The sequence below is a fragment of the Vicugna pacos genome, chromosome 12 (assembly GCF_048564905.1).
Source record: "Vicugna pacos chromosome 12, VicPac4, whole genome shotgun sequence".
Lineage (NCBI taxonomy): Eukaryota > Metazoa > Chordata > Mammalia > Artiodactyla > Camelidae > Vicugna > Vicugna pacos.
In genome coordinates, this window is record NC_132998.1 from 29,280,374 (window position 1) to 29,294,908 (window position 14,535).

Genomic DNA, 14,535 nt, shown 5'->3' on the forward strand with positions numbered 1-14,535 from the left:
TTTTATATTTCATTTCTAATGGGCATTCATTCCTCTATTGCTTAATTTCTGGCCCATCACACTCTCCAGGTTTCTTTTTGGAGAGGAGCTGATCTATTTCCAAGACTTCCTTGTACCTCTAGTCCTGATCTTACAAATTTTAAAACCAGCTACCTACTACAAGGATCAGTAGATCACTACATTGCTGTATGGAAATCAGCATGTTGTCTGGGAGCTGGTTATATAATAGCTAAATCACAGGCCCCACTCCGGACCTTCAGAATCAGGCTCTGCATTTTAACTAGTTTCCCTGGTGATTCAAATGCACTATAAAATGTAAGAAGTACTGAATTGGTAGCAGGTGCCTTTAAGAATACTGTATTCCCTGAATTTCTTGATATATAAATGTATTTGTCTGTGAAGACTCAGAAAACAGTGTTGAGACTGTTGCAAAGAGAATGAAATATTGATGAGTTCTTGGTCTAAATCAGGGAGTAATTTTCTTACTGAGAAAAATCTCAAATGAAACAGTCCATATTGGATTAGAACTAGATAGATGACCTAAATATTTAAAATGGTTTCAAACAAGTGAGAAATGAGTTTTTCAGCTTCATGTCTTGATCCTCTGCTTGGAAATAAAATGTTTATCGTTTTAAAAGAGAGACCGCATGTCTCGAAAGAAACTCACACACCCTGTCGTGGCAAACAGATTTTTTATTTGGTCGCAGTTAAATGACCTGTGTAAGGATTTCAAAAGCCATCTCCTGGTTTCTGTTTTCTGTTCCAATCCTAAGGCAAAGCAAGTATTTGCTTTTACCATAGTGGATACCCAAGCACTTTGCAAATGTTTCCACAAAGCCAGCTGCCCTTTCCGGGGTCCCCTTGGGAACCTTTCTTTTGGTTACCAACCCTCAAGCACCGACAACCCCTGTTTGCAGAAGTATTTGTCGGGTGGGGAGGGCTCGTGGGTCTTCAATCCTTCTTGAGGAGGATGCTCAAGACACTTGTTTGGAAAACTTTGTCCCCTGCTCAGACCTTTGGGTTCATCTGAAGACTCAGGCATCCTACTGCAGCCCAAGGAAAGCAAAACAATAAAGAAATACACCCACCCAGCACCTCTGTAACATTTCTTGGATGACTGTTGTAGGATTGAAAATTCTGAAAAAAAAAATTCATCTCTCATTTTGAAAGCTTCATTGGATTTTGAATGTATTTTTGGAGCCAAGTTTTTGTTTACAAAGGCTGAGGCTGCATGGAACGTTGGGTCCCCTTCCCTTTGCTCTCTCACCAGTTCTGTTTTCCCTGCCACCGCATTTCTCTCCCTCCTCCTTTTCCAGAGGAGCCCATGAATGCATTTCACGACTGACGTCCATGCCATGTGCTGACTTGAGTGAAAAAGGCTGTAGTCAATCACTGGTTTACAGAATCAAGTTACAGAATTGTCGGTGACAGAGACCTGGTAACTGCATACTGGGATGCAGCAGCGGCTGGCCGAGGATCTGATTGTGGATTCAGTTTTTACTCTTCAACATCTAAGAGGTAGTTCAAGTATGTAGCCTGTGTGCGTGTGCACATGTGTGCATGCCTGTGTGCACAAATGAACAAAAACTTGAACTCTTGGCCACAGACCACCTGTTTTCACATCATTGTGGTTACAAAAGTTTTTTTGTTTAATTCTTTCTTTTTTTAATTTAGCTGAGCTGTCCTATTTTTCAGTAACTTGCCTCTTCTCTTACAAATGGGCTGGAACCGTGTTTCTTTTCATTAGACCTGGGCATTATTTGTCATTTACACCATACTTTTGCCTTTCTCTTTCATTTTGAAAGAAAGAGAGGTTCTTCCATTATTTTAGAGCAAAGCACCTCTGGTTTATGTGGCGACTCTTGTGGCTTTCTAAATGCACTTGATTTAGCTTTCAATGTGTAATTACTGCCAAACAAGTTAATTGCTTTATAAGTGTCCAAAATTCCCTGGTTTAATTTTGCTTTCATTTACCAACCTTCATTATACATCCACTGTTCAACATAAACACAAATGATTGTTAATGAATGCCTAATGCCATATTCCTTAGAAAATCAGGTTAATGACTGGCAATGAATATCCCAGCTACTTTATTCTTTCAAGCCTTTTTTTTTTTGCTTGTTGATTACAATAGCTTTTTTGTTACAAAAAAAGTCTACCTGCATTCTATGCTTTCTTTAAAAGTTCAAGATAGAGCTTTCCGAAGGTGTCAGATAACCCCAACCCTGATTCTTCTTTCTTCTTGCAGGAGCCTTTACCCTTTAGAAAGCGTCTCCTATTAAGATGAAACAGTCAGAAAGCACATGAGTCCCTCAGACTACTGGCTACCATGACGGCTTATTGTTTGGAGAGCAGAAATCTCAGGACTGCTGCTTACAGATGTTTGAGTGACTCACTGAACAACCTTAGGGGGCATTGTTGGTCTTGCATTCTGTGACTGATATCATCCAGTTGTTCCATCTACATCAAGCATAGCTCTGAGCAGTGGTGCTGAGAAATCCCCACTGAAATAAGAAATGTGTCAGAGCATTTTGGGTTCGGGACAGCGTTCACTGCTTGGTGCTGACCATGCTGGGCAAGGGTTACCTGCTCAAAAGACAGGCACATGTGTGAGGTGACATGGTTGGAGTAAGTGGCAGGAAGTCCACTGAGGAGAACTGAGATGCAGGTTTTGGAGGTGAGCCTGACTCTCCATCTGGTGATTCTTGCTTTGTAAATGAGACTCCTTCTCCTCCTTGAAGACACGGGCTTGCTTTCCCAAGCAAACCTGATAGCTAGATTTTTGAAGACCATGTGTGCTGATAACTGGATATAGGGTTATGGGGTGGACTTTGGAGTCCAGACTCTGAAATCTGATGACTGGCTTGTCACTATATGCTTGTGTGATCTTGAGCCGATTCTTCATCTGCTCAATGAGAATGTTGGTGATTTAGGATTCCTTTCAGTTCTTACACTGTGTGACTCCTTTTAGGATTCTGGCAGAGTCCATCTGTATTCCTTAAACACATTGACTGGATGCTTACCAGGTGCCCGCCACAAAGCTGATGTCAGGGATCAGATAACTCTAATCCCTGATTCTTCTTTTGCTTTGTAAAAAGTAGCTTCTCTTTTCAACTGTGTAAAAGACACATTTCCCGACTTCACGGGAAGATGAAGAGGTGTGGCCCACGTGCCCCCAGCTGTGCCTGCCAGGCAGTACCAGTGTGCTACATTTATAGCACCACTCAATTTCAGTGCTCTGAAAGGTTTTAGGTCCCCCAGTGGTTTCCTCCAGATTCCAGTAATTTTACCTTTCTTCTTCCACCTGTAATTTCCATCTCTGTCTCTTGTCTCCTTCCTTCAGTCTTGGTGCTTTGATTTCAGAGACGCCATTGTCCCTTCTTCCAGTTCTGGCCAAGTCTATGTAATGCATACACCTTGTCTCTGCGTATTCCTGGACCCTGTGGATCTCTTTTACATAACATTTACTATCATTGAAATGTTGCCTTTGTTTGTGTGATTCTTTGATTACTATCTCCTGCTTTGGATTCTGATCACTTTTTTTTTCTCAAAGGAATATTTTTAATCTGTCTATGTGAATAATCAGAATATCATGGAAAATTTCACAGTTGGAAGAGGTTCAGAGAAATTAATTTTTTTTCACATTTTTCTCTGTGATTTATCATAACATTTTGTGTATATTTCCCTGTGCTATACAGTGTAATCTTGTTTATCTATTCTACAATTTTGAAATCCCAGTCTATCCCTTCCCACCCTCTACCCACCCCCGTAACCACAAGTCTGTATTCTCTGTCCATGAGTCTATTTCTGTCCTGTATTTATGCTTTGTTTTTGTTTGTTTGTTTGTTTTTGTTTTTGTTTTTTAGATTCCACATATGAGCGATCTCATATGGTATTTTTCTTTCTCTTTCTGGCTTACTTCACTTAGAATGACATTCTCTAGAAGCATCCATGTTGCTGCAAATGGCGTTATGTTGTCGGTTTTTATGGCTGAGTAGTATTCCATTGTATAAATATACCACCTCTTCTTTATCCAGTCACCTGTGATGGACATTTAGGCTGTTTCCATGTTTTGGCTATTGTAAATAGTGCTGCTATGAACATTGGGGTGCAGGTGTCATCCTGAAGTAGATTTCCTTCTGGGTACAAGCCCAGGAGTGGGATTCCTGGGTCATATGGTAAGTCTATTCCTAGTCTTTTGAGGAATCTCCACACTGTTTTCCATAGTGGCTGCGCCAAACTGCATTCCCACCAGCAGTGTAGGAGGGTTCCCCTTTCTCCACAGCCTCTCCAGCATTTGTCATTTTTGGATTTTTGAATGACGGCCATTCTGACTGGTGTGAGGTGATACCTCATTGTAGTTTTGATTTGCATTTCTCTGATAATTAGTGATATTGAACATTTTTTCATGTGCCTATTGATCATTTGTATGTCTTCCTTGGAGAATTGCTTGTTTAGGTCTTCTGCCCATTTTTGGATTGGGTTGTTTATTTTTTTCTTATTGAGTCGTATGAGCTGCTTATATATTTTGGAGATCAAGCCTTTGTCGGTTTCACTTGCAAAAATTTTCTCCCATTGCGTAGGTTTTCTTCTTGTTTTATTTCTGGTTTCCTTTGCTCTGCAGAAGCTTGTAAGTTTCATTAGGTCCCATTTGTTTATTCTTGCTTTTATTTCTTCTAGGAGAAAATTTTTGAAATGTATGTCAGATAATGTTTTGCCTATGTTTTCCTCTAGGAGGTTTATTGTATCTTGTCTTATGTTTAAGTCTTTAATCCATTTTGAGTTGATTTTTGTATATGATGTAAGGGTGTGTTCTAGCTTCATTGTTTTACATGCTGCTGTCCAGTTTTCCCAACACCATTTGCTGAAGAGACTGTCTTTATTCCATTGTATATTCTTGCCTCCTTTGTCGAAGATGAGTTGACCAAAGGTTTGTGGGTTCATTTCTGGGCTCTCTATTCTGTTCCATTGGTCTGTATGTCTGTTTTGGTACCAATACCATGCTGTCTTGATGACTGTAGCTCTATAGTATTGTCTGAAGTCTGGGAGAGTTATTCCTCCAGCCTCTTTCTTTCTCTTCAGTAATGCTTTAGCAATTCTAGGTCTTTGATGGTTCCATATAAATTTTATTATGATTTGTTCTAGTTCTGTGAAATATGTCCTGGGTAATTGGATAGGGATTGCATTAAATCTGTAGATTGCCTTGGGCAGTGTGACCATTTTAACAATATTGATTCTTCCAATCCAAGAGCATGGAATATCTTTCCATTTTTTAAAGTCTTCTTTAATTTCCTTCATCAATGGTTTATAGTTTTCTGTGTATAATTCTTTCGCCTCCTTGGTTAGATTTATTCCCAGATATTTTATTACTTTGGGTGCTATTTTAAAGGGGATTGTTTCTTTACTTTCTTTTTCTGTTGATTTATCGTTAGTGTAAAGAAAGGCAACTGATTTTTGAACATTAATTTTGTAACCTGCTACCTTGCTGAATTCTTCGATCAGCTCTAGTAGCTTTTTTGTGGACCTTTTAGGGTTTTCTGTATATAGTAACATGTCGTCAGCATATAATGACACTTTTACCTCTTCTTTTCCAATTTGGATCCCTTTTATTTCTTTCTCTTGCCTGATTGCTGTGGCTAGGATTTCCAGGACTATATTGAATAGGAGTGGTGATAGTGGGCATCCTTGTCTTGTCCCAGATTTTAGTGGGAAGCTTTTGAGTTTTTCACCGTTGAGAACTATGCTGGCTATAGGTTTGTCATATATAGCTTTTATTATGTTGAGATATGTTCCCTCTATACCCACTTTGGCGAGAGTTTTTATCATAAATGGGTGTTGAATTTTATCAAATGCTTTTTCTGCATCGATTGAGATGATCATGTGGTTTTTGTCCTTTCTCTTGTTGATGTGATGTATTACATTGATTGATTTGCGTATGTTGAACCAGCCTTGTATCCCTGGGATGAACCCCACTTGGTCATGATGTATAATCTTTTTTATGTGTTGTTGGATTCTATTTGCTAAAATTTTGGTGAGGATTTTGGCGTCTATGTTCATCAGTGATATTGGCCTATAATTCTCTTTTTTTGTAGTGTCTTTGCCTGGTTTTGGTATCAGGGTGATGGTGGCTTCATAGAATGAGTTTGGGAGTATTCCCTCCTTTTCAATCTTCTGGAAGAGTTTGAGAAGGACTGGTATGAGTTCTTCTTTGTATGTTTGGTAGAATTCCCCAGTGAAGCCATCTGGTCCTGGACTTTTATTTGTAGGGAGGTTTTTAATTGCTATTTCTATTTCCTTTCTAGTGATCGGATTGTTCAAGTGTTCAGTTTCTTCTTGATTTAGTTTTGGTGGACAGTATGTTTCCAGAAACTTGTCCATCTCCTCTAGGTTATCCAGTTTGGTTCCATATAGTTTTTCATAATATTCTCGTATGATATTCTGTATTTCTATTTTGTTTGTTGTAATTTCTCCATTTTCCTTTCTTATTTTGCTAATTTGTGCTCTCTCTTTTTTCTTCTTTGTGAGTTTGGCCAGAGGTTTGTCGATTTTATTTACTTTTTCAAAAAACCAGCTTTTGGTTTGGTTGATTTTTTCTATGGTCTTGTTAATCTCTATTGTATTTAATTTCTCTCTGATCTTTATTATTTCCTTCCTTCTGCTGCTTTTTGGGCTTTTTGTTCTTCTTTTTCTAATTGATTCAGGTGGTGGGTTAACTTGTTTATTTGATATTGTTCTTCTTTTTTGAGGAAGGCCTGTATCACTATAAACTTTCCTCTTAGCACTGCCTTTGCTGTGTCCCATAGGTTTTGAGTGGTTGTGCTTTCATTATCATTTGTCTCAAGGTATTTTTTAATTTCAGCTTTGATTTCCTCATTGATCCATTGTTTTTTCAATAACATATTGTTTAATCTCCATGCTTTTCTTTTTTTCTCCTTTGTTTCTCTGTTGTTGATTTCCAGTTTCATGGCATTGTGGTCAGTAAAGATGCTTGAGATAATTTCTATCTTCTTAAATTTGTTGAGATTCTTTTGTGTCCAAGTACATGATCGATCCTGGAAAATGTTCCATGTGCACTTGAAAAGAATGTATATTCTATTTTTTGGGGGTGTAATGCTCTGAAAATATCCACCAAATCTAGTTTTTCTATTGTAGTATTTAATTTCTCTGTTGCCTTGTTTATTTTCTGTCTGGAAGATCTGTCTAGTGATGTTAATGCAGTGTTAAAATCTCCAACTATGATTGTATTCCCATCAATATCGCCCTTTATCTCTGTTAGTAATTCTTGTATGTACTTAGGTGCTCCTATATTGGGTGCATATATATTAACGAGTGTAATGTCTTCATCTTGTATCACTCCTTTAATCATTATAAAATGTCCCTCTTTATCTTTCTTTATGGCCTTTGTGTTAAAGTCTATTTTGTCTGAAATCAGTACTGCAACACCTGCTTTTTTGGCTTTTCCATTTGCATGGAATATCCTTTTCCATCCTTTCACCCTCAATCTATATGTGTCCTTCTCCCTAAAGTGGGTCTCTTGTATGCAGCATATTGAAGGTTCTTGCTTTATTATGCAGTCTGCCACCCTATGTCTTTTGACTGGAGCATTTAGTCCATTAACATTTACAGTAATTAATGATAGATGTGTGTTTATTGCCATTTTGAACTTATCTTTGCAGTTGAATTGGTATATCCTTTGTTCCTTTCTTCTTCCTTTTGTGGTTTGGTAATTTTCCTTTGTATTATCATGGATTTTATTTAATTTTTGTGACTCCCTTGTAAATTTTTGACTTGTGGTTACCCTTTTTTGTAAATCTATTAACCTATACCCGTTTTTAATAAACTGATAATAACATGATCTCAAACCCATCCTACTGTTAAAAAAATTTAAAAAAAGAAAGAAAAAAAATTCTATATTTCCCTGCCTCCCTCTCCCACTCTCAGTGATTTGTATGTCTTCTTTTATAATTTCGTCTTTTCTTTATTTGTAATTCATGAGTTATCACCTTTCCAGTTGTACGTTTCTCATTTCTGTAGCATCCTGCTGCTTTTCTATTTAGAATAGCCCTTTCAATATTTCTTTTAGCATGGGTTTAGTGTTGCTAAACTCCTGCAGCTTTTTTTTTGTCTGTGAAACTCTTTATTTCTCCTTTTATCCTAAAGGATAGCCTTGCTGGATAAAGTATCCTAGGCTGCATCTTTTTTTCATTCAGGGCTTTGAATATATCTTGCCACTCCCTTCTGGCCTGTAGTGTTTGTGTAGAGAAATCAGCTGAGAGCCTTATGGGGGTTCCCTTGTAGTTCACTCTTTGCTTTTCTCTTGCTGCCTTTAGAATCATTTCTTTATCCTTGACTCTGGCCATTTTGATTATGATATGTCTTGGTGTGGGTCTATTTGGGTTCTTCCTGTTTGGGACCCTCTGAGCTTCCTGTACTTGTATATCTGATTCCTTCTTTAAGTTTGGGAAGTTTTCAGTCATGATTTCTTCAAAAACCTTTTCAATCCCCTTTGATCCTTCTTCCCCTTCTGGGACCCCTATTATGCGAAGATTGGGACGCTTTATATTATCCCATAGGTCCCTTATGCTATTATCATTATTTTTTATTTGCTTATCTTGTAGTTCTTCTGAATGGGTGCTTTCTGTTGCCCTGTCTTCTAGATCACTAATTCGTTCCTCTGCATTAACTAGTCGGCTTTGCACAGCTGTTAGATCATTCCTCATCTCTGTCAATGAGTTTTCCCATTTTGCTTGGCTCTTCTTTATAGCTTCAATTTCATTTTTGACATATTTTATTTCTCTTAGCATTATCTCTTTTAATTCCTTCAGCAATTTGATCACTCCTTTTTTGAAATCTTCATCTAGTAGGCTATCAATGTCTATTTCATTGAGCTTTCTTTCAGGGGATTCATCTTGTTCTTTTAATTGGGAAAGGTTTCTCTGCTTCTTCATCTTGCTCATACCTCTCTGGCACTGTGGTTTATGGAGTATCAGTTGTCTATTTTGGATCTTAAGGATTTTATCTATCTAATGCCTATTTAGGAATAGAACTTAGGAAAAAAAAAGAAAAAAGAAAAAAAAAGAAAAAAATAGAGAGAGAGAAAGATTTTTAAAAGAAGGGAGAAAGAGGGTTTGATAACAATGTATAATGAATAATAGAAGAGCGGGTTGAAGCAGAGTATTAATCGGGTGGAGACGTCCTTTTAAAACCTTTAAAAAAAAAAGGGGGGGGTGGGGAGATGAATATATGTGTTTGAAGCCTGTGTCTAATCAATAACAGGACATCAAAACCCAAGAGAAATAGAAATGAATTAAGAAGTAAAAATTAAGAGAGTAATTGAAAATAGGTAAAAACAGATTAAAAAAACAAAACAAAAACAAAAACAAAAGGGGTTGTCGGTGTTCTCCTGGAGTGTGTGTGCTTTGAATGTGATGTCCTTCTGTCTTCGTCCTGTTTTGGAAGCTCAGCTTGTTTTCATAGGCCCTCCGTTGGCGCCCTCTTCTGTGCTGCTCCCAGCACCTGTCGGCAAGCAGATCGCGCCTCCTCCTAACACGGGGTCAGATGCAGCTCTCCTCTGCTGCAGGCGGGCGGGTCACTGCCCCTCCGCATGCCGCAGTCAGATGTAGCAGACTGGCCAGGCAGGAGGGCGGGTCGTGCCCCTTCCCAGCACCTTGGTCAGGGGTTGTGTTCCTGCCCGACAGGCGGGGGGCCGCTCTCCCCCTGCCTGCGCCGCCGGTAGCTCCGCTGCTCTGTGCGGCTGCGCGCTCTGCGCCGGCGCTCTGTCCTGGCCGGCGCTCCGCCCCGGTCGCGCTGCGTGGGTGGGCTCTGGGAAGACCGAGGGGCAGCCTTGTCCCTGGTCCGAGCCAAGACCCAGCTGCTTGTTTGTCTTTGTGGAGCAAGTTCTCTGGGGGACCAGAATGGAAGGATACTATCTGCCCAGGGCTGTAGGCCCGTCTCAGTCTGGCCCTTGAGGCTGCTAAGCCCTTCGGTGCGGATGCAGGTTTCGCCCCTGCCCCCGCCTGGGTGCTAAGCGCCGGAGAATATGGCGGCTCTGCCTGGGCCCCGCCCCTCTTCCCCTGAAAAGTTTCCGCGGGTTTTCAGAGATGGGGGTATGCACCCTTCCCCCGAAAGCACATCAACCTTGCTGTTTTATGGAGGGCCCAGGTTGTTCTGCCCTGTGCACCCACAGCCCCGGCGCCCAGCCCCTTGCAGTCCCCCGGAGCTGCCTCTGTGCAGCCGCCCCCGTCCTCCGCCCCCCGTCCTCCGCCCGGCTTGTGCAGCCTGGCTCTGCCTGCCGCTGCCGGCCCGCGTCTCAGGCTGGGTGTTGGGGGGACGCTCTGTGCCCGTTTAACTTAGTTCTGTCAGACAAGGGCTGCTCTGTACAGATCCGAGCCTTGGAGGCTCCCCCTCCGTCCTGCTGGCCTCTCAATTGAAGAGGGGAGACCCAGCGAGCGAGCGCCAGTCCTCCTTTGCTGCTCCCTCCCCGCGGGACCCGTCCCGCGCTGCTTTGCCTTTTGTTCTTTCTTTTTTCCTTTTCTCCTACCTGATTTTTGGCGTCTTTATCTTTTGAAGAGGGCGATGATCTGTTGGAGTTCTGCAGGTGCTCTGGTTGGCTGAGTGGGTCTGTAGATGTGGGTCTTGGTGTATTTGTGGGAGAGGGTGACTTACAAGCGTCCTTCTACTCCGCCATCTTGCCCGGAAGTCCGAATTCTGATCACTTTAAGGAAAGAAAGTAGTGGACTCACATTGTTTCTTAGGTATGTAGACATATGCTCAAGTCCTGGTCATAGCCCTTTTGGGGTCCCTCCTTCTTGACACCAGGCTAGCCAGGCTAATAAATGTTGAGGCTCTATATTAGCAAATATTGACCAACAAAAAGTCAGGGACCTTGAGGACTGTGACTAAGCAAACAAATAAAAACCATCAAATTGAAAAGCAAAAGTATGAAAATAAATCCTGATGCTGTCTTATTAAGGTTTGCTACTTTAAGTAAAATTACAAGGTTCCCTACCATTGTCACATCCTCAGGGGTGCCTTTCCTGTCCTCCTTGAATGGATCTACTGTATATATTGTATATTTGAGTCAGTCAAGATTCTTTCATAGTTGCTGTGTAACAATCAATTTCAAAATCGGTGGCTTTCCACCAGCAGTGTTCATTTTTTATTCATATTCTGAAGTCTTTGGATTGCCTATGATTCTGCTGGGCTCTGCTGGGTTGGCTTGAGGCTGTGGGTTAGGTTTGAGTCTGTTATATGTTGTGTCTCTTCATCTTAGGACCAGTAGCTGCCTCGGGCATTTTTTTTTTCTAAGACGGAAATGCAAGAGGTCAAGCTGATACAGGAAAATGGGGCGTGAGAGGGTGTCCATGTCCCAGGTCCCAGGCGTGTCCCAGGGACACACCCCATCAAGTGAGGGTCCTTGGCTTCATGCAGGAAAGAATTCAAGAGCGAGCCATAGTAGGTTGAAGGTAGATTTACTAAGAGAGATGTACACTCCATAGACAGAGCGTGGGCTGTCTCTGAAGGTGAGAGAGTGAGTGAGAGAGAGGCTGTGGGGTGTGGGGTTAGTTTTTATGGGCTCGATAATGGTAACTTCACTTGCTAACAAATGGTAGGATTATGCCAACTACTTTGGGGAAGCAGCTTGGATTCTCAGGAGTTGGGCCATCACCCACTTTTTTTAACCTTTTATGGCCAGCCTAGGAACTGTCATGGCACCTGTAGGAGTGCCATTTAGCATGCTAATGTATTACAGTGAGCATATAATGAAACTCAAGCTCTACTGGGAGTTGAATCTTTTGCCATCTTGGTGCTAGTTGCTGTGTCATTCTTTTAGTGGTTGTGCCCTGCCCCCTTCCCTCCTGTCTCAAAGCCAGATTTTTCATATACATTTGAAACCTCTGCTCATGTCATGTCTGTGAACATGTCATTGGCCAGAGCAAATCATGGAGCCTGACTTAGCATCAGTGGGACAAAGAAACAAACTTCATTTACTCCAGTGGATGATACCTCAAAGCCACTTTTCAGAGTATAAATGTTTAATTCCATTTCATTCTAATATATCACAGTGTTCTCAAAATTCTTTGTCTTTGTCATTTGTAACTTTTGTCACAGTTGAAATTTTACATTTATTTGTATAATTCTATAGTTGCTACCCATGTCTTTCTCTGGACTCTTGATGGTAGGAATTGTATATGTCTGGCCTTATTATTTTTCCCCTAGCACCTGGGACAGTGTCCTGACAATATCACGCACTCAATGAATGAACAGCCATTGTTTGAAAAATTTTTAAGTTGAAGAATAATTGATTTACAATATTATATTATATAGCACAGTGATTCAATATGTTTACAGATTATACTTCATTAAAAGTTATTACAAGCGGATGGCTATAATTCCCTATGCTATACAGTATATCCTTTTTGCTTATCTATTTTATACATAGTAGGTTGTATTTCTTGACCTCCTACCCATAATTTACCCCTCCCCATTCTCACTGGTAACCACTAGTTTGTTTTCTATATCTGTGAATCTTTTTCTGTTTTGCTATATACATTCATTTGTATTATGTTTTAGATCCCACATACAAGTGATATCATACAGTATTTGCCTTTCTCTGTAGGACTTGTTTCATTAAGCGTAATATTCTGTAGGTCCATCCATGTTGCTACAAATGTAAGAAGTTCATTCTTTTTTATGACTGAGTAATATTCCATAAAAAAAAAGGAAATTAGATTCGGATCTGCCCCCAAATCATCTCAGGAATGGAAATATATCTTTGTGAGAATTATTGAAGTGATACTAAATGCCTTGTTTCAAATCTTTCAGAAGTCCTCCTGCTATATTCCCATTGTGAGAAGTGCAACCCTGTGGGAGAGAAGGATATCCCATGTAAATGTGAGTAAGCAGAGTGTTACTGTGTAGGACTGGGTCCATTGTGTCATTTTGGGGTCAGTTGCTTATTATAAGATTTCCCCCTCATTTTAAGAAATTTATAACTGGTAGAAGATTTATTTTTTAAATTTCAAAATAAGAATGCTAGAAGAACTTTAGGACCCCTGCTTGAGAATCATACTTTCCTTTTCTCCTTTACACATAGATATGTACACTGGGAAAAATATATTATTAATCTGGTGAGCAAGAATAGAAGGGCAGTGCTTATATGTGGCCCAATATACAGAAAAGAGGACAATAATTTCATCCTAGTATAATCAATAAAAACAAACAACTGAGTTCATCAAGTCAAAGGCTGATGTGTTAGTGATATTCTTCCCCTGCCCACCTTTCTACTCACTGGTTGCTAATACTCTCCTCTTTGTCAGAGCCGAAGTGGATGTTTATCCTGCAGCGCGTATGCATGTCTGTGAATGATTGTGATGTGCACATGGAGATGGTCGCCATGGCTGGCCCATCCGGTTGTCATGGAGCTGTGGTAGCTTCCCAGGTTTAGTCCCACCAGAGCTTTGTTTAAGAAGCAGGATTTGGAAAAAAAGAATCTTTCAGCCAACACTGGAATTTACGTCCTAAGGGCTCTAATTGCCTTCATTTCCTTCCTATTTACCATGAAGAGAATGGCACTGTCCTTTAGAGAGGACCGCAGAGCTCAGTGACATTGATGAAATCAGAAAGTCCCAAGCACACGGGGAGGGGGCACTTCTCATTTTATCTTCTATAGTCTTGACTTTCCAAAATTGGTAGGCAGAATTGCTTCAGATTGCTGCTTACTGAAAAGTAGCATATGGTGACTGGAAATAGAATTCAAGAGTAGAAATCAAGAGATGCAGAAAATCACATGTTAAGATGAAAGAAAAAGGCCAACTGTGGGAAGACGAAAAAGATGACCTGGTTTTCTAGCTGTTCTTGTATCACTAAAGCCCCAAAATATGTCTAAATAAGGCATCTATGATATGCTGTTCCATTAGTTATTTTTCTATTTGGACTTCAAGTAATTGATCTCTTAAGAATCCTTGCAACTAAGGGATTCCATGACTCCCAGCATGGATTGTGTTGTGGAGGAAACGGACTCCAGCCAAGTCCCCTCGTTGCTGCTGTCCCACCATTCGTACACGAAGGCCCTGAGAAGCTGATGCTTCTTGATGGGGGACGACAGGTCCATTCACTTGGCAAGAGCGATGCAGGTGATGGTGAGAATCGTACGATGCTAATTAGCTTGTGCTACAGCCATATAATGCCTCTCAGACTTACAGACGAGTGCCACTTGGGTACCTGCCACTCCTTGGCATCAGCTGGATCCTCTTTCAAATGGTTTTATCATCTCGTTTTTCATGTTTCCCCCTTTCTTCTTCTTTTCTGTCTATTTCTCTTTGTGTTTGTATGGCTGGTGGAATTACAGAAGTAGGACTAAAAAATGTTAAGATGTGTGTCTTTGAGAGACTTTCGTATTACTTGTCATTGTTTATAGTTTATTTACTACTATACACTTTGTTACAGAGTATATATTTTACATTGTATATTATACATGGTACATTATATGTTATATAGAATATATTTTATATGTTAGACATCATATATAATATG

General features: G+C 40.3%; 1 protein-coding gene across 1 annotated transcript in view; it reads left to right on the forward strand.

Moving 5' to 3' along the window:
* The window catches only part of C12H12orf42 (chromosome 12 C12orf42 homolog), a 142,717-nt gene that overhangs the window by 44,927 nt on the left and 83,255 nt on the right, over positions 1-14,535 (forward strand). Inside the window, 1 exon segment of the mRNA XM_072972416.1 lies at positions 12,826-12,894. Within this exon segment, the coding sequence (XP_072828517.1) occupies positions 12,826-12,894 (69 nt within the window).